Source organism: Teleopsis dalmanni, chromosome 2 (genome assembly GCF_002237135.1).
Source record: "Teleopsis dalmanni isolate 2A chromosome 2, ASM223713v2, whole genome shotgun sequence".
Classification (NCBI taxonomy): domain Eukaryota; kingdom Metazoa; phylum Arthropoda; class Insecta; order Diptera; family Diopsidae; genus Teleopsis; species Teleopsis dalmanni.
The window spans coordinates 161642149-161667876 of record NC_051847.1 but is presented as its reverse complement, the minus strand read 5'-3'; the positions used below and the strand labels follow the sequence as shown (position 1 = coordinate 161667876).

General features: G+C 27.9%; 1 protein-coding gene across 2 annotated transcripts; it reads right to left on the bottom strand.

The window, feature by feature from the left end:
* Nucleotides 1-2911: 2911 nt before the first annotated feature.
* LOC119683192 (venom allergen 5) lies at nucleotides 2912-20402 on the bottom strand. 2 transcript variants are annotated; one of them, XM_038096819.1, is made up of 6 exons: nucleotides 19405-20402; nucleotides 6514-6714; nucleotides 5724-5884; nucleotides 5556-5653; nucleotides 4336-4479; nucleotides 3933-4241 (listed from the first exon to the last, which is right to left on the bottom strand). In XM_038096819.1, exons 1-6 carry the CDS (start codon nucleotides 19496-19498, stop codon nucleotides 4031-4033), a joined length of 909 nt encoding a protein of 302 aa, XP_037952747.1. In that variant the 5' UTR covers nucleotides 19499-20402; the 3' UTR covers nucleotides 3933-4030. The 2 variants fall into 2 exon arrangements, with proteins under 2 accessions (XP_037952746.1, XP_037952747.1); XM_038096818.1 differs by having other exon boundaries at nucleotides 2912-4479.
* Nucleotides 20403-25728: the final 5326 nt, after the last annotated feature.

Below are 25728 nucleotides of genomic sequence, written 5' to 3'. Positions count from 1 at the left end.
GCGTATTCCAAGCAAATCATGGTTTATTTAAAAAAGAGTTATTCCCCTCGAAGCATAAAAACGCAATTCTTCAACAACAAATCCCTTAGCCTTAATTTAAGATATGCAAACACATTTATTTGAAATACAAATACGCGTACGTGAATATAAAAGTACGTGACTCAAAAATATTTACCTGTATTCCCATATCACATAATAATACCAGTGTTTCCGTTACCATTCATAACCCTAAAGGGCTTATCCCTTAAAATTGTAATATAAATTCTTATAATTTTATATTAGTAAATGCACTTTAGTACGAGTAAATGTTTGAGCTGGGAGAACTTTAATAGACGATTCAATTGAAACTGTTCTTAAATATTCTTAACTTACCTAGAGTAAAGACATAGGCTGAAGTGAATATATACACATAGTGAACGGACTATGAGTGGTTTTAGTTTTCTCTTATAAAACTATTTAAATTATAAATTATTTAATTATAAATAAAATTAAATTAGTTCAGGCACTTGGAACTTGAAAAAAAAACGCTCTGTTTGATGATTGATGAGAAGTAGTTTTAGAGAAGCATACTTATAGGCACAGCTTAAGCAAAGGAGATTTAGCTCGAAGCTGAAGATTTGCTTTAGATGATTTTTTTATTCTATGTGGTTTTTCAATACTAATTTGCTTTATATTGTTTTTTAATTTTTTAGTACAGTAAGCAAGCACATATTTTATTTTCGTTGTTTTATCACAGTTAGGAAGCACTTTAGTTGTTACTGTTATAATCATATTCTCATATTCTTACTTTGATGTTTGAGTTCTTCTTATTTTTAAATTTAGGGTTTCGAAACGGAAGTTTAATCGTTTCGGTTTTCGTTTCAGTTTAATTAAGCATAACTCTATTGCTTCATGACCTAGTTTCGTTTTGACAAATATAACAAGTTTCTAGTTTGACATTAATATTTTTATGTATTTGTAATATAAACCACATTTTGTAATGATTAGGATAATTTCGAATTTGTTTTTAATTTAATTTAAATTTGGTGTCCAGACCTACAGTCACTAATGGAGCTCAACAGACCAGAGCTGTAAGATTGGCGCTCTGTGGCCATCATAGACCAATAATCATTTCTGTGGCCACAAGCCCATTTCTTTAGCATGTTGTCTACTGCTAAAACTTACATTAAAAATCTCAAGGAATCACACAGAACTTACATCCAGCTTCTAAGTTTGTCAATATCTTCATTACAGGTATACCATCCTCCTGTGCTCATGCAAATGGATCGTCCTTTGCTCTATGCATAAGTACAACGCTTCCTATAACACTGTCAACACCCCTAGGCATATTGATAAATATTGATAAGATATTGAATATATTGAATATATTGATAAGATATGATAAGATATAAGATATTGATAAGATATTATATTATATTAACTAACTCGCATTAAATAATTATACTTTCCTATAGTAGTAGTAGTAGTAGCTTTATTTTTACTTCATTTTATAAAAATAAAATAATATAGGAAAAAATTCACTTTCCTATATTATAACTATGTATACAATTTTGTCAGCATCTGTCAATACTTTTGCCTACAATATCAATAGAGATTTGAATAACTACTGAATGTCCGGTCATCTGTAGGTTTCCACTTAGATGTTTCGCATAGGATCCACACCATAGGCTCTTCAGAGTGTGGAATGTATGTTTACTTATGTATAAAGTCATATAATTTGTTGCTCAAGTCATAGTAAGATATATTCTTGTTTTATAAATAAAAACTATTTTTGGACTTCTAACTTTCATTTAATACAGTTTTAACAACTACAAAATAGTGCGGAATAAGTAGATATCGAAATGTACGTCACTGTATGTAAATACACCAATATATTATTTTGGTTCGGTTCCGATTTTCAATCTCGCAAAAATATTGGTCTGGAAGAAAAGACAGTAGAATCTTTTCTAATAAATGGGATTTTAGCTTCTCGCCTTGACTGCCTCATTATTGCAGTTTCTTTTAGGTAAAGATAATGTTAATACACTATAACGTAATGTGTCCTAAGTCTTGAGGTTTCTGCAAAGCGATGTGTATTATAGCTTTACAAAATTTCGACAAGCTGCCAATACCGTATATAATATTTTACTTTTTATATTCCTATTAATATTTGATTTCCTTGCTGACAGTTTGCCAGTATTCTTTTCATTATGGTTTTGAAACTAGTTATATTATAATACAAAGCATTCTCATAATTAGTGTAGACCTATGAGAGAGATTAAGATGTCGCTGTTGAGAATAACATATTTTCTTTCTATTGTATTCGCATGCGTGTTTTTCATAACAAATTATCATCAGATTCGAAAATGTCTTATTTTTCTTTGAAGCAAACAGATATAACTATACATATGATACTTCGGGAGAATAATTTTTGAGGTATGACATGCTATCAAATTAACTCTCCATACAAGCTTTAAGGAACTGACTTAAGCCTTTAACAGTAATCGACCTTATTAAAAAGAAATCTTACCCTATTATGATCTTTATATCATTGCCGATTAAAAATGACAACATACGAGATATTTAAGTTCGATATATATTACTTCCCCAATATTGGTCCCACTACTTCGATCATGGCGACCGTATTCTTCACATCATTCCCTTTTATAACCGCAGCTTTATGTGACCCTAGTCGCAAAGTTTATCGCTTGTCTCACCCGCACATATATGCTCTTTAACCCCTTCTACATTCATTCCTGAAAGGTGGTTTTAGTGAATTCAAGTCTCACAAAGGGAAGAAAAAACAAAACCTCTTAAAAGTTTGTGTAAAATATTAGGCTTTTTATTTTAACTTAAATTTAGTTTTCTTATTGATCTATTTTGTTTTCTAAATTATTTGTTATTTTCTTCATTTATTTTATAAATATGTATTTTAATTTTTTATCAAACAAGAACACAGAATTACAAAGGCCTTAAGTGAATAACAAAATGTGTATATAAATTGTCAAATAATACAATGTATAAAGCATTCATTCTGGGGTATCCTTATAGATACTAATTCATAATTCATACAGTAGAGTGATTTAAATTTAAATAAAATGGTTGTGTTTAGTCTAGTTTTCGATATAAAAGTACATAGAACAAATATTTGATACAAACATTTGTTTGGAGAAGACATGAGCGCTAGATACTTTTTCAATAAAATATAAATTAACATTAAAAGATACATTTGTCCAATGAAATGAAGTACTTGTAGTCTTAATCACAATCAGAAGTATATAAAAATAAAGTTAAAAATAAAATTGAAGATTTTGTGCTGCTCGCTGATGGGTTCTGATGTGTGAGGCTGCTGTGCGAGGACGCTGAGTTGGAATTGTCATCTATGAGGAAACCGGAAATGTAAGTGATCATAGGAATGATGTGATAAAGTTGTTAACAAATGAATAAGTCTTTCAGTAAATCTTAAGAGTGGGTGTGGTTAACACAAATTGACGAAATTCGAATTAAGCCTAAACTTATGAGCGCGCCTTAAAAAGCTAATAAAATATTTTATGTATACTAATCACTAAAAGTTAAATGGCAATGATTGTTTTTACAACGAACCTAATACGAATATCAGATGGCAATACAGGATGCTATACTGTGACACACATGTATAGCTTAACTAATCTCTAAATTAAATTTTACTCTTTATAAAAAATAAAAATTGAAAAAACTTCATCTTAAAATTTCACAAAAATATTTTTAGGAGTGAATGCCATGCCTATGTAAAGACCACAAGGCAGTTATTTGCAGTTAAAGCGTAAAAAATGATTAAAAGAATTTGCTAAAAAGCTAATATTTTGAATAATTCGTTGAAATTGTTTTGAAATAGTTTTGAAAAAATTTTCAATCGAAATTCGTCAATTTTAGCCGCGCCACGTCAAAAGACTCCAACCCTTTTTGGCTGGTTTCGGCGTATTGGATTCTGTTTGCTCTTGAATGACATATGTTTCAGACTCTTGTTGGTTGTTTGCTGATGTTGGGAATGGGAATGGCTGGTTGTTCTGTTTTATAAATGTCCGTAGTATTGTATGTTTGAGTACAGATTTCTGAAATTCTTCGGCTGTTGGCTTATACGCTTCAAGTTTGTTTTTGTATTTGTATTGATTGGCTTCAGTTGCGTACGACGCACCGGAATTGTAGGCCTGGGAACCAGTATCGGGATCTCCTGACGATATACCGTCTGATAGCGATGTTGAGGGATCGTCAAACGCCGGCGCCTGTTGAGTGTATGAGGAGGAGGCAGGTTGAGGATAATGCGTTGAATAGGCAGTTTGTTTGTTGTTATAAGCGTTATTTTGATTAAATTCATACGTTTCAATGGTGTTTGTAGTGAGTCCATTCGATGCTGCATTTGGTGCTGCACACAGTCCTTGATAACGTGATGATGGTCTCATACCGTATGATGCACATGATGGTTTTCCTACTTCATATGGATTATACCCGACGACATTTCCACTGAAATTTATATTAGTATAAGATTATAGAAAATTATTTATAAAAAATATTAAAGATGTAGTTAAAATAGAAACTAAGTATCTTTGAAGTACAAATGTATATATATAAACTAATACAATATAAATTAATTGGACTAGATATGCCCGTCTAACTTATTAGCGTTAACTTAACCTAAAAATCTTTTAGGTAAGATTTTAGGGAATCGCATCTTGCATATAAGATTTCCAGCAACGGACCCTAAACATTTGGAGGCATTAATAATATCGAAATAACATAGCTAGCAAATAAAATCTACAATGTCCAAATTGTATATTACATGAAGAAGTCTTGAGTACGAACTTAGTTCTACATGAACATTGTGTGAATATATTCAGGTCAGTTAGCCAATAAACACTGACTCTGAGCTTTAAATTTAGCAGGGCATGAATTCAACCCTTGGGTCTTATAGTCTCAAAAAATTATTTGCGAGAAAATTGTTTTTGAGAAATAATGCTAAGACCACTGATGATGGGTATTTAGCAATACTCGAAATAGTTGTATGGTCAGCCAAAAACTTGATTTATTAAAATAATGTAAATGAATTTGTGTTGTAGTTCACTACTATTCGAAACCTCTCCAAATGTATTACATAAATATATATGTGTGCTCAACATATACCTAATGAGATTCCTTTAAACTATCTTACATTTAAATAAAGCTGATTATAAAATAATATTTCAGATACTTATTTTAAAAAAAACTTCTCCATATATTAATACATTTTAACTAAAATTAGATGTTAAGTATGAATATTTATATTATTAATGCTCATTAATCATATAAGCTAAGGGTTCCAATTTAAGTTCATATATGAGAAACTTCTGTAAATAACTATAAATACTTTTTAAAATTAAAATTAAAAACAAAAGTATTCATAGTTATAGATATATAAGACTGAAGTGTTATTATTCCAATAACTTTCTATTAATATACAAAAACAAATATACTATATGTTTTTATTTAAAAATGAATACATTTTAAACAATGTGTTATTTAGTTCTTAATATTATTAATTACTTTCGTTTATATAAACTTACCCTGGTCCATAATTACACACATACAATTTGTTGTACTTCACTGAATCTTTATATTCAGCAAAGCCGCATCCTACTAAACTGGTTTCTCCCCAGACAAGCTATAAAAAAAGGAATAAAAACAGTTAATATGGAGTTTCAAGTGTATATATGATTTTCATAAATACTAACCTGAGAATAATGACCAGTTTTAGGAGACCAAGCATCGCCAAATGAGTATTTTTGAACCTCATTGAACCAGCTTTGGATGCGAGATGGAAAGTCGCCATCATCGGGTGCTAGAGGGGCAGTGCTCCATATTATAGCTAAGTTCTGACCCATTGTAAAGCGATCTATAAATTGATGCGAGCGAATAAAAAAATAGTTGAAAGAGGAAAATTGAACATTAATCACAGTTTATGTCATTATCATATATAAAAACAAAAAGAAGCGGAGATATATCAGCCAATACATACGTGCAATATACTTTCTAAATAGAGTACTTTTTTCAAGCTCTCTTACATAAATTCTTAATGCATGAAGGTTAACCACTGTTATTCTATTGTACCATTTCAAGTACTAGTAGTGTGCTGGTACCTTTAAAGCGTTTTCTGTGCCGTTTCCGTTCTTTCGGATTTTTTAGCCTACTCACTTTTGTTTAATTTTTTGTAGGATGGCATGCTGTTAATACTAAAAATGTAAAAACCTTATACCACAGTTCACATTTGGAAATTGTCCTATCATTCCAAATATTATACATACAACTTTATGAAATATTATATATAATTAATTAATAATAAGATCAAAATATTATTGAGGATGTGATTTTATGATCCAGTTTAGAAGACATAATTTTATATTTTTTGTTACTTTAGCCCACAAAGTGTTCATTTCGAATGTGGGTCCCTTTCCATTATTGTGTATACATTAAGCAGCTCTGTACTTTTCTATCCTTCAATTATATTAGATTAAAATTACTTACTTATCGTCCGAAGAGGATCATGTCGAAACTGACAATTTTCTGCCCACTTCTGAGCACGAGCAGCTAATTCATCATCCCAAACGATTTCTCGCATATTTTCAGCTGCAGGTTGACCAGGATAACGACCCGTCGCCACGAGCTGCCTAAGTCTATTGTGTTCTTGTAGAATTACACGCTTTTCTTCTTCTGTGATGCCCGTTACTACAAATACAATATATAAAAATGGGTTAAGTTTCGTTTATACATTTTCGTGATTTAATTCCGTTCATTAAATTTACATAAAGAATTTAAATTCATTAAAAAAAGTATCTTAAATATTTAAAAAAAAAAAAATTAATTAAATTTATACAAATTATTTGATGCGATATAAAGCATTTATTAAGTCATTTCTATTTTTATTAGTATTTTAAAACAAACGAAATATAAAAATTTGTATAAATTGTCTTTCTCTTTTGTCCTCTCATCTCGGATATTTGAATATTGGACTCCGTTGTTTCATTTCTTTTTCTATAATTCGAAATTAATCGTTTCTTCTGCAAATCTCGACGCTTAACATTTTTATAAGATGCGCATATAACTCTTACATATGTGCAAATATGAATATATAAATATATAAATATTGATTAAAACATATAAAAATATATATTTTTATTTCATTCAATGTTTTATAACAAAACCAGCTTTTGTATCTTAAGGGTTTGCTTTTTACTGCTGCTGTAGGAGACAACGCTTCAAATATACTTTTCGCATTGTTCGGTCGGCTTTCGTATCTCCGTTCAAATTCATTCACTTAACCCAATCGGATTTGTGAATAAAATTGATAAAAACTTTTCGAAGAGATTCGATTTCGAATTTGTGTAACTGTCGGTTTGGTTTTTTACCGGCGGTTATTTACATATTTACGAATTACAAGTTTTGTTGGAGTGTTTTTTTGGATTTAATAGCTCTTCTGCTGCCACGTTCTCAAATCTGTATGCTTTGCGATTATTTGGAGTGTGAGGGGCTCAATATGTGGCGGCGTAAATAAATTATGTAAAATAACAGAGTCTTGATACTTTGATGCCAAAATTTGTATAATTTTCTCTACACGTGCTAAAAAAATGTCTTTAGAAGCAATCAAATTTGGTTTTATCAAAAAGATTTTAATCCGAAATTAGCTGCTACAAGCAAGTAAAAAAAGGTTCACAATCTCTGGCTTATAGGTAAATGTGCTTTAAAAATGTAATGGCTTCATTTTACATCTCAATATGGAGGAGTTTTTAATAAAGTGCGTAAATATAAACTATTTTATATGAAACTATTTAAAATCGAATTTATGTATTATGCTCTAACAGCATTATATGTAGACCATGCACTCAGTTCATACTTTATTTATAGTCAGAAGTTGGTAGATAGTAATTTTTCATATCTTGAGCAAAAATAATGGAACAATTCGTATAAACAGTTAGAAGTCATTAATTTACCATGAACTGAAGTTAAGTTAGACAATATGCTTTTATAGAAATTTACTTTAACATATGGTTATGGGAACGATATATCGGCCCTCATCACTTTTAGTTTAAGAACCAACCAGCGCATTTGATAAAGATGATTTTTTTTTAAGATCTGTATATTAAATCTGATATTTACATAAATATGTGCATATGTGGACAATATATTAGCCCTCATCACTCTAAGTTTAAAAACCAATCAGTACGGTGGACAAAGATGATTATTTTTGAAAGATCAATAATTTGAGTATATTCCACGCGTAATAGTTTGTAGCTCACCGCTAATAGAAGTGTAAAAATTGACAGATTGTAATTAAAATGAAAAATATAATTCACAAGGTAGCTGCCAATCTGAGTTTTGAGTCAAAGATCTAAAGAAGAACAATCAATACTGGCTATATCGATGCTGAACAATAGATACAACCCTCAACAAGATATGCTATGGAGTATATATACCATACTCCATGAGAAGTCAATGTTGTCGTAAGCTATTTACGTTCTAAAAAGAGATACCAAATAAAAATTATATACAACTATTAACTATTTATACTACATTCTAATCATAAATATGAGTATATATTTATTTCTCTCTAAGTAATTTTTAATTCTAATAATGGAAAGAAACTTAAATTTTTCTTATTTTATTTATATATATATAATAATATTACATAATGTTATATAATATAATAATATTATGTGATGTTAAATAATGTAATAATATATATTATATATATATAGGTATATTTTATATTATATGTATATATTTTATACATAATATAAATTTATTTATAGTTATTTAATAAAAAACGGGAATAAAATATGTTTTTTTCTTAATCTATTTGAAAAATTCGCGTGTCTTTATACTGTGGTATTCCCATAAACCCACTTCTTCAGATCTTATGAAGTGGGTCTTATTATCTTATTATTTGTAAAACGAGCCTCCGCTTACCTATATCTATTATCTATAATTTAGCTGTTAATATTCACAAATATTGAAATTTATTTTTAGTGAAAACAATATCAATATCAAGAGTATTAAAATTAAATTTGTTTATATTAAATTTAAAACAATTATTTGAAATATGAAAGTCAGATTTTTGAGAAGTAACCAGTGAATTGAATTTATAGTCTATTGTAGTAAATATGGGTTTAGCTTTTTTAAAAAAAATATAATACTACAAAGCCTTTATTCTGTTGGCAATCTTGTATTCCTTGAAGCCATTATATCTTCGGCTATATCGGATGATTTTACTAAGTCCCAAAATATAGTAAAGTCAAGCTGCTAATAGATATCAAATCTCAATTCATCTATAAATTAACGCTAATATGATGAGTATATATAATAATTTTATTAAATAAAAAATTGAAATATATCGCTTTAAGCTAATATCTATATTAATTGTTTAAAAATATAATTTTGCTAAATGCAAATCCTTGTGAGATTTTATTAATAAAATAAATGTGATGTAGTGCATAAAATCTTTTAAGATGATTCTGTATCTCACAACATCGATTAAATATTTAATATATTTTTGAAAATTTCATTTTGAGGCTGAACTTGACAAGTTTTTGTAATGAATTCAATAAAGTCCAGCTCAAATCATTCCTATTTTTAAATAAAATAATTTCAACGGTAGCTAAACATATTTTATATTTATTTCTGAATTTATTCATTTTTTATGTCGATTTGGCACCGCGTTTAAGTTTCATGTTAACCTTGAAAAAATGTTGATAAAGTTTCCGAACTTTTATTGATATTGAATTCAAGACCCATTTGAGAGATTTTTAAATACATTGCGAATTATTGAGAAAAATTTACTCAATTTTCTAATTGATTTATAAATTGAAATATAAATTAAATTAAAAAACAATATCTTTGAAAATAAATATCTTTGTTTTTATGTGAGTATAAGACTAAAATAACTAATGAAAATAAATTTATATCTATTCAAAATATATCGTACATATATACATATTAATGAAAATAAAAAAAATGGGAAATACTTTCTGAGGACAACTTTTTATTCTTTAAAACTAAAATCTACTCAATTCACAGAGAATACCATACATCCTTGAATGGGTTAATTCAAAATTGCATTCTGAGTGAATTTGAGGATTATTTTGTCAATTTATTTGCAGTAAAAGTATCTTTAAAATTTTAATTTTTTTTTGTATATATTTTTTTTGTGCGCTAAATATTGCTTTAATTTTTATAAATGACGATGATCAAAAGCGGCGCAAATTGGAATGAAATTTAAATGTTCTCACGTTGGTGGAAACTGCCCGTTCTGATGTTTCTTAAACACTTTACCGCCACCATAATTAGTTTAGGTTGCGGTGGTTCTGACTGTTGTGGCATTTAAACAAGTTTGCGTTCCATTGTCATGTTGACTTAGTGATTTACGCATGCATACTTACGAGAAATGATTTAAGAATCTTTTGCTTACAGTAATAACTCGTTAAATAGAATTTTCAAGTACTCATCCGAACTTTTTAATAGTTTGGTTACAACTCATCTGATCAAAATCTTTTTTCAACATTCTATTACCCATCAACATATGTAGATGGCGCTATACTGATAAAATGGGTATTAATACAGAAGTACTATAAAACCCAAAATGAAAATTATCACCATCATTCTAAAGGTATTAGTTCGGACCTATGGACCATACAATATCAAAGTCAACTTAATTGTAGCAATCATTATTTTCGATTCGTCCTAAAAAGCTAATTCGTTTCCAAGTCTGCTCTAGGTTTCGTATTAGTTATAAAGTATACTATATTAGTTTATAGCTAAATCAGTGAATAGTGAAAATGTAATGTCTACTCATTTCATTGATATTTGAAAACTCTTGATAAGCTGATTTAATATACTTGTTTTTAATGGTACAAAAATCATAGATAATATTCTGAACTTAGAAACTAGATAAACATAATAAACATAATGAAAAGTCAGACCAAGTATATAAAAAAATGTATATAAACTTTAAATTAGAATAAAATTTGAATATCAGTTAAATAAAAATTATTGTGAAATCGTTTTTTCTTAACTTTTATTTTTGATAATTATAAAAAATTGACCCATTAACCTATATTTAAAATCGTTTGGTCATTTGGAACCGTTCGATGTTAATAAATAATTTGTATTGGAATTTTAATATATCATTAGCTAATTCTGAAGATATAAAACATTAATGTATTTTCTCTCATAAGATACAACATCAAGTTTCATATCAATATAACAATCAATCATTTATAGTTAAGTATAAGTGTGAATCTGCAAGATATTCCATTTAAACCGCTTATGGGTATTTGCGTTTCTTGGGACAAATACCCACTATTCGAGTTTTATGCTGAAATAGTGATTTGGTGATTAATACAATAAAGATTGCTATTATATATTTATTTCAATAGTTCAAATTTATTTTGGTTAAGAGTTTCATTAGGGTTTTAACAACACTTTCTTACAGGTGTCCGATAATTTCAAGACCCCATAATATAAAAATAATAATTCCAATGTAGGCTTGTGCTCATATTAAATGCAGACGTATTAAGCTAATAAATATATCTTAAATATATCTATTGTAAAGTTATTTATTATTAATTATATTATATGATATTCAAAACTCAAATAAGTTTTATCAGATTTTTTTTGGTTTATTTAGAGTTTACTGTATCAAAAAAGCACTTTTCAGTTCCTATGCGAAGTTTTTCATGCAGAACAGAGCGTTTATCTTGAGACGCGTTTGGTATAGAAAATTGTGAACGTATTGTGTATCAGCGTTTCAAGGGCACTCTTGATGGCCCGAATAAGAATATTATTATTAAAAATTATTAAACAGACATAATTATTTAAATGAAATGAATTGATTACGAAGGCGCAACGCCTTGTTAATCTCACGTGTGGATATTCTTCTCTCGTATCGTCAAAGTTTCGAAAGAGGAAGCAAAACGTATGATGAATTGCTGCAGCTCCAAATTAGTGGCTAAAAATTTTGTTGAAAAATGATTTTTGTTGATATAAGTAAAAAAAAAAGAATTTTTATTGAAATCCATAAAAATGTAGGCGTGTAAGTTACTTAACTGATCAAGCCAGAACGCGAAGTACACATTAAAATCATTGCTGAAATGAATTCATCTCACAAAAGAGGAAGACTTAAGAAGTCCCTTCAAAATTGCATCCTCATGTCGAATTAAGAGTTTATTCAACTTTTATTTTTTTTGTTTTTTTATTTTTTAAGTTTTTATATGTGATATGCGAAATTTAATTTTATATATTTATAGATTTTATTAAATAAAAATTTATTTTTTTTTTTGAATAAAATTTACGCTCTTATGGCATGATGCGAACATGCGCGGCCAGCTGACATCTTATCGCTAAAGACCAATTAACACTTCAAGCAATTAACAATAATTTTTGAAGTCAAGCTCTTAAGAAGCGAGAGATAAAAATGTTTATGTGTCAGATACAATGCAATACATCATCGATTATGTCTCTAAACAATCACAGAATCGGAGAACGAATAAAAAAGTAGTAAAAACCTATAAATAGTGAAAAATATTGAAGAAAAAAATAGGTAAAAATCGATTTGACGTTAGCACGCGTGATAATTGTTTTTGTTGAAGGCAATTTGCATTTACCACAAATTTAAATTAAGATACACACAATACAAGATACCAACTGGTATTTGTAATATAAAAAATCAATAAAAGTTAAATATACAAATATCAAATGGAAAAAAGCCAAGAAGAAATTAAATAAATGCAAAACAGCTTTTAATGACCATTTTGCGGTTTTAACACGAAAACTTCGAAACTGCCTCCAGTCCGAACAGGTACGGTGCGGAGAGCTCCATCGTCTTTCTTCGAAGCTATCGATCAATGCGTACTTTGTTTGCCGATCAGCGTGATAATTATAATGACTTGAATAAAATCTCAAAAAATAATAGAAACAAATTATACCCCCAAAAACTGAGTTAATGAGTCTTTCATGTATGAACCCAATGCGTCACGTTCAAATAGTCACACGTGCTGCCATTTAATTAATATAAATTGATATTTAATAGAAGTGGACTTCCCACTGTTTTGTTTATAAAATTCTAATTTACTTAAGGCGTATTAAAATGAAAATTAAAATTAAAAACAAATAAAATTACAATACGCAAAAACGAAAAATGAAGAACCCAACATTTAATTGCGCTTAATCACATCATTAAATGAACTGATTTCTCTAAAGAGCCCGTCGAGTCGGTCGAGCCCGTTGTACTTAAGATTGTCGATCAATTTCCGTAAATCGAGCAGAACGTGTTGAAAGATTGTCGCCGCAACTTTAACAAATTGACGACAAAATGTTGACAAATAATGTCAACATGTTGCCGAAATTTTGCATATGCGAACGCTTCCAACTATACCGGCAAAAATTTGAGACTCCTGTAAGGAAGTGTTCAAAGACAGAGGACCGAGAGTTAACAACGCTCACATTACGTGTCCGTATCAGCACTGAAAAGTATCGACTTGCATGTTAACAAGTGCTTTCCGTGTCTTATGAAGTTGTAAGAGACCGCAAACCTTAAATTAAACTAAATGAAAAATTAAACTATAAAAGCCTTGAAATTTTTATTTTAAAATTAAATAATATACGTAGCAGTGCAAAGCAACAATCGGGTTCCAACCCGATTAACTTGCAGAGCATTTTATTTTACGTATGAGTAGCAGATGGATAAATTATGCGACTAAGATACATTTCAACTAAGATACATTCGTAGAGCTAATTAGCAGCACTAATTTCGTATGCACATAATGATTTGAATTAGTGAAGCGACTAAATTAATAGCAAAAATATAAAATCAGTTTCTTTTTCAGTTTTACGATCACTTTTACAAATATCCAAGCCCATTTAAGTGATGAATTTAAGTGCGGTTAGCAACAGAAGCAGAAATTGTTTAATTTTTTTTTTTTTTTGTATTAGGGCTGGTATAAGTGTCAAATGTGTAAATTATTATATATATTTGTAATATTTTCTCAATATTTTATGATCTTTATACCATCATATAATAATAATACTGGTTGAAGAGTTGTGGGTTATATTAAGACATTGATTTTGTCCCAAAACTTTAGTGAGAGAAACCCAAAAATTCTTCAAAGTTTTTTCAAATTCTTAAAATTCTTCAGTGAATCGATTATTTCAAATAAGAATGGAAGATATTAAAATTCATTACAGTCCAGAGTTTGAAAATCTTAGGACATCTACAACAAATGCACCCCAAGTCAAACCAATGAGAGATGAGCATATTGAAGGCCACCGAAGGAAGAGACCAATTTATGTTGTAATTGATGGCTTTTATGAAATGAGCATGAATGATTGGACTGCCAATGCTTGAGATGAGAAAAAATATTGCATTCAAGTTATGGAAGAAATCGCTCTCCGAGCACTGTAAATCTAAAGCATATAATATGAATGAATTACACGAAGAGTATATGTGTTATAAAGTAGTTGAGTAATGATTGAGTGAAGATGGGTTAGTTTTAATAAGGATTGGTAAGTTGTACAAACTGCACTTCCAATTACTTCTCTACCAAGTCTAAACTATAGATTTAACCTCTAGACTACGAGATACTATACAATTATTTTCATGTAATGCATGTATTTCATGTTACAGAAAATTAGGTGAATAAAAAATTCGAATAATTCCTAAGAATACTTGGTACGAGTGCTTGGCAATACTCGAAACAGCATTGTATGGTCAGCCAGATTTTAATAAATTAACTAAAATTTTTGTTGTCGTTTTTTCATTTCCATTCGAACCCTTCTAAATTGTGGTAGTTACTTTTCGTTAAAAGACACGTCACTTTCGGCAAAAAAAATTTATTTATAAATAAAATGTATTGATATATATAAATATATAATAATATATACAAATATATAAAAATTATATATAAAATTATAAGGTTCCACGTTGTACGCACTACGCAGGTTCAAAAAATAACTGCAGTGCGTGATCATTCGTTTCACTTGCCACTTGATTTTGTGAAGGCACTCCGAACTCATTTACTTACAACATTTACGGTTGAAGCAACTCCGTTTAATCTTGCTTGAGTACATTTTTGTGTACTGGAAAGTCATTAATCAACCACAGATTTAATTACATTATTAGCCTCAACTCAGTTATTTGTTACTTTAAAAATGAGCAGACATTAGGTCGCCTTAACACTTTCGCTAATATATTTCAGTGACCACAACTTACATTTATATGTAATTTAAATTTAATTAAGTTTACTCGAATGGATTAAATTCTAATAATTCTATTTATTTCATAAAACATATTAATTAAGCACAATTCGTGTAAATTTTTAATTCCACACATAAGCAACTTAAGTGATTTAGACTAACTTAACTTGACTTAACTTTGCCTAGCTCATATTTGTGTGTTTTGTGTATTATCAAAAACTAAGTTCATAAATCAAACTTAATTCCAATAAAACTGATAAATTGCTTAATCACTACTTGCGAGTGAGCTTCACTTCCTAAAACAGTTTCTATTTCCGCCATATCTCAATACTAAATAAATCAATCTCGACAAAGTACAATATTTGCTTATTGACTGGAAGAGCATTTAAAAAAGTCATTAATCAATAACATTTTCATGATTTAATTTATTTGTTCATTTACTGTGTTTATGTAGTGTTTATGTTATTTGTAAATGTGTCAGAATGCGGGGGGAAGTAGGCACAGTTTGTCTAATTGATGAAAAATGTTAGACGAATAACAAACGAACTTGTTTCCAAACAACCTAAATTAGCAGTTAAAATTGACTGCAAAAATAAATTATTTGACCTTAAAATGAAAGTGAATTTGAAATATTTTCAACATTTGAAATATTTTTAAGTTTTATAGGTTAGAAAAAAAGTGTAAATACCACAATACCACTTGCGACAGCTTCCCACAGCAAAAACGCCAACTTAAAATGGCTAGTCATTACTTATCGAAATATATGTATGTAGTGTACATATAATGAGATACAAGATACAACGCTACTAAAAAGTAATTACCGGCACTTTATCGCATCATTTATTGTTATTTTGTATTTCTCAAGTGTTTGGTAGTCACTCTCTACAGATTGCTGATTTCTCAAAACAATATCTGAGTCATCTGAGTCATCGCAGGCTGTAAGGGAATACCTCGAGCGTGTGTAAATATTTCAATCGTTTTCAGTAGAAAACTTCCCAAACAGTTCAACACTTTAAGATCAAGTTCAAGTGCTGTTATGTCAATTTGAGATGTGTTTTAAATATTTATCTCATTTTAGCTTTGATTTCATTTTTATGGAAATACAACAAATGATCATCGATTGACAGTCTATGAGTTGCGATTCGTCAGCGAAATATATTTCAATGACATAGCAAAAACGGTTCATTGAACGATTTTTGTAATACTATTTTTGCCTTTAATTTCCGTTTTTCAATATTATAATTTAGCCTTAAGCACAGAGTGATATAAAAATATCATAATTGAATTATATATAAAAATTGTTATATATCGTTTTGTTAGAGATATTTAAAGTGAAATAAACCTTAATAAAAACGACATCAGGATATATTTGTATAAACACTGAAATTATGGATTGTAAAAACAGTTCTTCTGAAGTAATAATTAAAAATAATAATTAATATAATATTAAAATTTAAAAATATATATAAAAAAATGAATGTAGAAAATAAAATAACGACTTCGTGATGAATGGAAACATAAGTATTGATTATTGTGCTCATTATAATCACAAAAAAAAATTTTTTTTGATAAATTTTTAATCAGAAAAAATTTATTTAAGTTAAATTGTTCAAAATAATTGCCTTTAAGTTCTCATTTCATTTTCTAAATAATTTTAAATTTTTTGAAAAAACTACAAATGATATGAGTTAAAATAAAATAAAATAAAACTTTCACTACACTTGGAAGTACAAACTAAACAATTCAATAAAAATTAATCAATAATATAAAAACGAAAAAGAACAAGTAATATAACATTTTAATAAGTTATAAAATAAGCATAATTAGTCGAAAAATTAATATTTTTAAAAAATGCATATATCAAATTTAATTAGTAATTTTATGAATTCATTGGTAATATCGCGACGACATATTATATTAAATAGTAGTTTAGTATTTTTTTTAGTATTCGAAAAAGGAAATATTTGTATTAAATAATTTTATTAAGAATTTAAATTATAAAATTATATATATATATATATATATATTGCATGCATAAAAATAATTTTTAGGAAGTGTTAATTTAATGATTTTATTTAGTTTAGTTTTAATCTATAATCCACTCAATAAGTTGACAGTATTCTATAGATAAAAATCAAACTGATTATACAAAATTTTCAATTAATTGTTTTTATTATTAGCTTAATATTTAAATACAAAGTTTTTTTTATTTATTTAATCAATTTAAAAATTAAGTTTAAGGATTAAATTTGCAAATGCGTCATGTACTTTGAAATGTACTTTGACAAAACTATTAATATTTACTGTTAAGAGCTTTATATTTCTCAATCGATTAATTAAATTAATTATTAATTCACTATAAATTTGATTAAAAATTTTAAACAAATTAAAATTTAGTATAGAATCGTGTTTTCATTACCGATATTTTAGCATAAATTTATCTTAAATCTGTTTTGTATATAAAATAAAGGAAAGTTTATTGACTTTATGTATTTATTTGTTTTCGTAGAATTGAATTAATATTGAATTAATTTTACGCAATGACGTCAAGTCAACCGGTTTAGTTACATCCCTAACTTAACTCTTTCATTTTCAAATATATCTTTTCAAAACATTATTTAAATACTGATTTTGCAAACAAATATACAGAACTTCTAAATATCTAAGTTAGCTCGAGAACATGAAATCATAAAAATATAAATAAATAGTGGAAAAAAAATTCAGAAACTGGCGCGTAATTTAACATAAAAAATATTTTTATAACCGAATGACCTTTAACTAATATAACTAAGTGTATAAATATGAAGAGAAAATCTCTAATAACGAAACCGTACATAAATTTAAATATGTAATATATCTAGTAGCTTAGAATTTCCGACTGTGACATGACCGAGTAAATTATAGAGCAATGTAAGAAGAGGTTCTTTCATAAAATATTCATATATAATAATGAAAATATATGTTTGAGACACAAACAGATGTTAATTTTAGTTATAAATTAATTACACAAACAATTCCTGTTTAGATAAATTATTTTTATTAAAATGCTCTATAATTCTAGAATTCAGTAATAAATGGGTCAACATGACGTGTAAGCAACATAATAAAAAATGTTGTAGTTATACTTTATATATGTATGTATATATGTATGTAAGTTTCTTTATATTATATAAGGCAGAAAATGAAAATGGAGCAGCAGCACTAATAAATTATTCATAATTTTTTTTATAGTTTTACGTATTATATATACATTAAGTAAATTTTTTTATTACTACTATTAATTTTTTTTTTTTGTTGTGTCTGAACGGTTATATAGAAATTTTGCAAATTTAGAAATAAAAATAAAAACTAAATTTGGTTAAATATATAAAAATTAATAAATAATTCAATATGTAAATTCATGTTCGTATGCGAACGGAATATTAAAGCAAATGACAAAGAGTTAAATGTTTATAAAATTAAGCATTTAAGTCTATTTGGGTTTGTTTATATATATGTATACCGCCGTATATGTACCCGCCGTATGAATTTATAATAAATACACAATCTAAGATACTTGCTCTTCAACTAATTTTTGTTGATTTCTTACTGAATTGGCAATTTTAAACAACTTCAGTAAAAATTTAAATTTCGAACTGCTGTCAAGCGACACCTGATCTACATGCTAATCAGAGACAAGAGGCAGAAAGTCAAAATATTTCAATAAATATAAGTATACGAGATTTTTTTTTAATATTTAAATAATAAAGAACAACAGCGAAGTTATTAGTTTAATAAAAATCTTTAAGATATTTTGAAGTATATTTATTTGCATTGCATAAACAAGATAAAAAATTACAAATTTATTATTTTTGAAATGACTTGTTATATCTGCAATATATCAAAAAAAAAAAAAAAATTTAAGACTTCAAAACATATTAAACAAATTTTATATCTTTAAACATCTTTAACTGATTTATACAAATATATTTTTTAATATTATTAATTGAATTTATGAGTAAACTGCCAGACGGATTCATGTTTATACCAAATATTTATTCAAATCGATCAGTTGCTATTAGATCACTGAGTGAAAGTAATCATTAATAATATCACATTTTTTTTTTCAAGTCTACTATGAATAATTTTTAGATATATATTTTTTTAATATATCTAACTAAATTTGGAACTTACCTAATAATTTTCCTTGACAGGCAAGTGCTGCACTGCAGGATATTAGCACTAAAATGATGTGCAGAAAATATTTCTCCGGACCTTTGTGTGACATTTTCACTTGTTAGTTTTAAGTTAATCCTTTTATATAAACAACACTATAATTTTAAATATCCTTACGTAAGAATATCGTTTTAGTTAGCAAATATAATTTTGCAAATACTTTGTCACTTGAGCACAAATTAAATTTACACTAATAAAATGTTTGCTAATTTGAATGCCTTTTTCTGACTTCTGACATTTAATTTTTTCGCACTTTACCACCACGTATCGAGAGATATTAATTGACTTCTTTCAAAGAGACACAATCTTTCGTTTTTGTTTTGTAGGTTTAATAGGTTTTTGATATATTCTACTTTCAAAATTTTTTAATTTAGACTCCACAAAATTTGCATAAATTCTTTAGTTGCATTTTTTGATGACCGAAAGTTTTAAAAGAGCGTCTCGAAGACTCAACCTCAATATCTACTCGTGTCCAGTCAGCTAGACTTGAAGGCGTCTTATGGTTGACCGGTGCCTTTTTCGGGTGCTTTTATATCGCCAAGTCGTCAAGATTGCCAAACGAAATTTTTTTTAATCGAAATCAATGCTGATCACTGCTGATACTGAGAATGCGAATGCGAATGCGAAAGCAGTCGTTTCAGTCTCCGAAGCATTCAATGTGTTAATTTTTTCCTCGTATTGTTTTTTATGTTTTGCTTCGTTTTGTTTTTTTGCGTAAAACAAGCATTTCGACTATTCTTCGGGTTTCGCATTGTGTTCTCAGATCTCAGATCTCAAGCAGATCTGATCTTGTCGTTCTTCAAGTATCTGTGTCTATAGAATGTATATAAATAAGTGCTTGTAAACATTAATCACAGAGTGAAGCATGTTGCCAGCGTTTACGCTACATGAAACTTTAGTTACATACGTTCACCATTTAATCATCACAATGTTTCAAATAATATATTTTATATCATTTTATTTTTGTGTATTTTGTTGTAAATATTATAAAATGTTATTTAATAGCTTAAGGGAAATTTTCATATTATAAAATTATGACAACTAAAATTAAGGTATTAAAGTATTTGAAATATTGTTTTAAATCAGAGCTCAGTTTACCATCAGAAAAGAATTCTAAGTGGAAGGTGTATTGAAATCTTAATATAAATAAATTTTTTGTGAAAAAATTGTTTAATTTATTATTGTTATTGTGTAATTTAAATCTACCTAGCGATACGATAATAATAAAATAACATATTTGCCTATAAATAAAAGTGACTCAGGTCACCTTAAGCATATGGAAGACAATATATGATAGAACCAATTCTATATACTTTAACTTTAAAATATATAACACAGCATAAAATACCAATATTAAATATGACCAATTGGTCCGCTTAAAAAACGAAATTATTATTAAAAAGTATTTAATCATTAAAACAATAAATTATTCATATTAAATATGCTTCAATATTTTAGACTAAAATAGTTGAAAAAAATAATCCATGCATGCGTCATATTTTGATACATAAGCTTTTTACGTGCCTTAGTTCTATGTTACAATCCTTTCACCAATATACATTCCTTAGTGGACTTCCGTAATTATTGTGTTTAAATTTAAAGAAATTATATTAATATTCACTTTACGAATATTATTTGAAGTAATAGATTTATATTAATTATAAAAACTTCCTCCCAGATTTTTGTTGTGCAAAATCTTCTATTATATCTTTAGAGTCCAATTCTTAAATGACATTATTTCCTATACATATTTCCTTTGATATTCTAAAAACACTTTTTATTCTTTTTGGCTATCAAAAAAGAACGCTTTTAATTAGAATTGGTAGTTATTACGTCAAATAATCTATTCTTATCAGTTATCACATGTGTAAGGTGTTTAAGCATTATCTTAAATTGAATTATTCCGATTTAAGCATGTTAACATTACATCTTCACATTAAAATTTTGGAAATTCCTTAAATTTATAAATCAAATATTCAGAATACAATATTTTAAATTAAAAAAGAAAATTTAAATGGTTCCAAATGATGCTTTAAATGAAATTCCAAAGTGAACTGTACTTATTCTAATGATCCCTTAAAATAGTGAAACATGTTCTGCTAATTCTGTTTCTTTGAGAATTTCGATTATAGTCAACGTTTAGATTCTCTCTTGAAAAACTGATTCATACTGATCGAAATGACTACAGATATATAAAATTTGCAAAAGATCCAAACAATTTGTTGTTAAACTTTTTGGAACGAATCCCGGTTAGATTCTGTAAACCAATATTTATTAATTGATCATTTTCAAGGATAATTTTATATCTTCGTATAAGAAATTATTTACAGTAAAAAAATAAATTAAATTGCCTATTGACACCTATTGAAATGACACCTATTGAAATGTCTAAACACTCATTAAATTATTTCTGTTTCTGAACCCTATTGAGACGTCTGAACATTCACTAAATTGCTACTGTTATTGAGACATCTGAACTCTCACTAAATTGTTACTATTTTTAAAATGTATTGAAATACCTACCATCTATTGAACTCCTACTAAATTTTGTTCAACACTTCTTCGATGTATTAACTTTTTTCTCATTTAAAAAAAATTTAAATATTATATCTACCTTACTATTTACATATATACTTACGAGATTTTAATAATCATTTTAACTATGATTACATTATAATTTAAGCCTTCCATTATCGGTCAAGGTACTTTATACGTTATCCTACGTTACATCGTAATAATGTGTGATGGATATATTAAGCTTTCAGGATGCAAGTGCCTTCTTCATTTCTACTAAGATTTCAAAAGTATTCTCTCAGCATAGTTTTTTCTACTAATTTAGATTCCACATAATGGATGAGTACTATATAAATATCTAAATTATGTTATATTTTCAGTCAAAAAATAAAGATAATCTTTGTATAAAAATATTTTTTAGTAGTAATATTGTGCATTCGGAGCATATTAATCATACTTTCGTTTTTCACTAACTAAACTAGTCAATTGAATTTTAAAATATTGTTAAATTAAAAGAAATTTTTTTTTAAATTTATATCAACTAATTTCTCCACAAAATATTTTTTGATTGGCCATGCAACCGTCGTCCTCATTTCAATTCAAATGAAATTACTCACAACAAAAGTAATATGAGATGCGTTTCCGTACGTACGAATATCTTTACATTTATTAGGTAAACCAGAAAACGCTTGAATTTTTAGTATCGCATTTTAATGTAGGCAACGCAATAATTTAGCTGTAATTTTTATGAATCATAATTTTGAGCAGATGATAAATTTTTTACTGATTGCGAACAGGTTCACACATTAATCCGTTAAAAGCACGATAAATCAAAAGGACAAAGCCAGTTACTTTCTGCTTTAAAAATATTTATGATTATATGTCTTTAAAATTTTTTTTATTAATTTTATTGAACAAATTAAAAATGCAATTCATTAGATATGGTACGTTTGAAAAAAAGTGGCTGGTAAGTTTAATTAGGCGTTGAGCACCAGTTACTCCAATTGTAATGAAGAAATATTCATGGTCAGGAGGCCAGCAGAAAATTAGTCATATTGAATTTGTTTTTATTTATCAAAACAAAAAGTTGTGAACAAATAATAAATTCATCAAATGTGTAGGAATAAACACTTCAGTAAAGATGAATAATAATTATTATGTTATATTATTGAGCCTATATTTTAATGATGAAAAATATTGACAACTTTTTAAGCTTAATTTTTACCATTGACTAACTTAAGTATGCAAATTTATAATATTAACTTCTTCGGAAACTTCTTCGCGATTGCACCAACTATAAACGCAACCCTTACGGCAAGTACTTTCCCCGCTGTCCTTTATGACAATGCCAAGATCACTCATGTTGACGAGTACCTTTTGTCACTCGCCCGTACATAACTCACTAAACTTCAAGACCTTCCCCCTCTCTGAAAACTTTATTTAAGACATGCAATTTAAATCTCTTCAGTACCTATCCTATTACTTTGATGAATAGGACTGCAATCCTCACGTCATGCCCCTCTATAACCGTGACTTTCGTAACCCTGCCCACAAACTTTACTGTTCATCTCATCCCGCTTTTTAGTCGTAACCCCACCCACTTAAGTATAACGCATTCTCCCTAATTCTCACAAATGATTTCTGACTTAGATAAACCTAGTCCAATAGATATTAAGCCTATTTGTTCTCATCTCTCTCCCCTGATTACTGGAAAGAAGTTTCCACATTGCTGTGAAATTTTTTTCCATTCATTCTTAAGAGGTAGTTTTAGTGGATTCAAGTCCTGCACTGTGGCTTTCAATGCATTCTACCTACTGCAAAAAAAATAAAATATTAAGTTATCATAAATTTTGTCCTCACGACAATATTCTTTAAGTCTGAATACATATTTTTAAATTTTTTAATTAAAGAATTTAAGTATGTTTTTTGATTTAAGATATTTAAGCACTAAAAATTATTTAAAAAAAAAAGATATTTCTCCAAAAACACCAAAATAAAATATACTAGTTTAATTGATCCTATATTTATAATAGTTTTCTTAATTGTCATTTACCCACCACATCATTATCATCTATTGTAAATAAATAGAATTGTAAATGAAATCAATAGTAAATGCAGTCATATGTTCTGTCGCATTTTTCAAATACTAAAATTAACCATACTATTTCAATTGATCCTATATTTATAATAGAAATTTTAATTTATCTGCCACACCATTATCATCTATTGTAACTGAATAGAAGCAATGCAGTCATATTATCTGTCGTATTAACTGATCATATTTATTCATCTCTCAATGTTCCTCACATAAGTAACTAAAAATCAATAACATTCAATCTTAAAAATAAAAATAAATACCTTGGTCCTACAATAACTACTAATAATCAGTTCATATCATTTCGCCCCATATATTTTGTGCTCATTAAAGCATACAATCTTGTCTTAACACATCAACAGTTACCCAGAAAACTAGATAAACCTTTCAATTTCAAAATACGAATAAGTAAAAATAAAAAAAAACATAAAATAAAATTATTACTTTATCTTATAAATAAGAATAAGAATGCATTTAATAATATGGACTATATTCCGAAAAGTTAATTTCGAGCTCCTTCTTCAGGTGTCGTCGCAGTCAATCGGCGCAGAATGTGTCAAATTGAATTACATATCACATTTTTCCGTTTTAGTATTTTTAAAGATAATTTATTGTTTAAATTTATTTATTTCCATGGCATGTGCTGCTGCTGTTGTAATAAAGTAAACTTAAAAAAAAAAAATTAACAACAAAAAAAACAATCGTGATCAAGTCTCTGGTTTTTGCAGTGGTCTTTTCATATTTAACCAGCGGTCATATTTTAATAAACAACGCAAAAATACATAATGTTTTACTTTACAAGCACTTTTTTTATAATTTTAATATTTATGATTTTTTATATAAAAAATAAATCAAACAACGACGTCACTGTGCTGTATGTACTCGCTTTAAAATCTCCGCTTTCGACCTGTGTGGTATTCCCAAGATACAAGATGCGGATAAACACACAAGCCCAACAACGAAAAAGTTGCTAAAAACTCGGTGTTTTGCACAGGAAATTCGCAATTTTATCTTCTTTGTTTCATTTTGATATATTCTATCCCTACTGCTGTTCTTTTTACCTTTGTTCACTGAAGTCAAAAACTTGAGATGCTCACGCAATTAAACAAAACTGCGGAAATATTGCAGATACACGCGACACTTGCTTATTAGAAATAAATTAACTGTCAATTTTGTAAAAAAAAAAAAACAACATTTAAAAGATATGGAAAAAATATGTTGTTGTTGTTGTTGTGGTGGTTTGAGTTAGTGTTATTGCGCACTTTTACTCGTTTATGGCAGGGGGGCTTAACGATACTAGAATTATTATCATTTATTTATCTTTTAACTGATGACGGACCGCAGATCAGCATATCTTCCTGTGCGTCCTGAGGTGGGCTTAAGGTTTGTTAGGGCGGGGTTGGGCAACGTATTAACTTTTGTGAATAATTTTAGGGCTCTATTCTTGATATATTTTTTTACTGAGGATTCTTAGATCTCAATGCATATCTGTTGTTCTAATATATAGTCTTCTTTAAGCCAGATTTTGTGCTAACTGTAATATTTAAAAAAGGTTTATAATATATAATATATAAATAAAGTTCTATAGAAAGGATGGAGTCACACCTCAAAGAATAGAAGAAAATAAAGTTATATAAAAAATTGATTCACTTTTTTATTTAAAAACAAAAAAA

Bases quoted from the DNA above. Each gene is read 5' to 3' on its own strand.
- LOC119683192 (XM_038096818.1), bottom strand. From the start codon at position 19,498: ATGTCACACAAAGGTCCGGAGAAATATTTTCTGCACATCATTTTAGTG. The intron at 6,715-19,404 runs GTAAGTTCCAAA...TTGTATTTGTAG, and splicing joins CTGTCAAGGAAAATTATTAG to TAACGGGCATCACAGAAGAA. The intron at 4,480-5,555 runs GTAAGTTTATAT...TATAAATTTCAG, and splicing joins GTGTGTAATTATGGACCAGG to TGGAAATGTCGTCGGGTATA.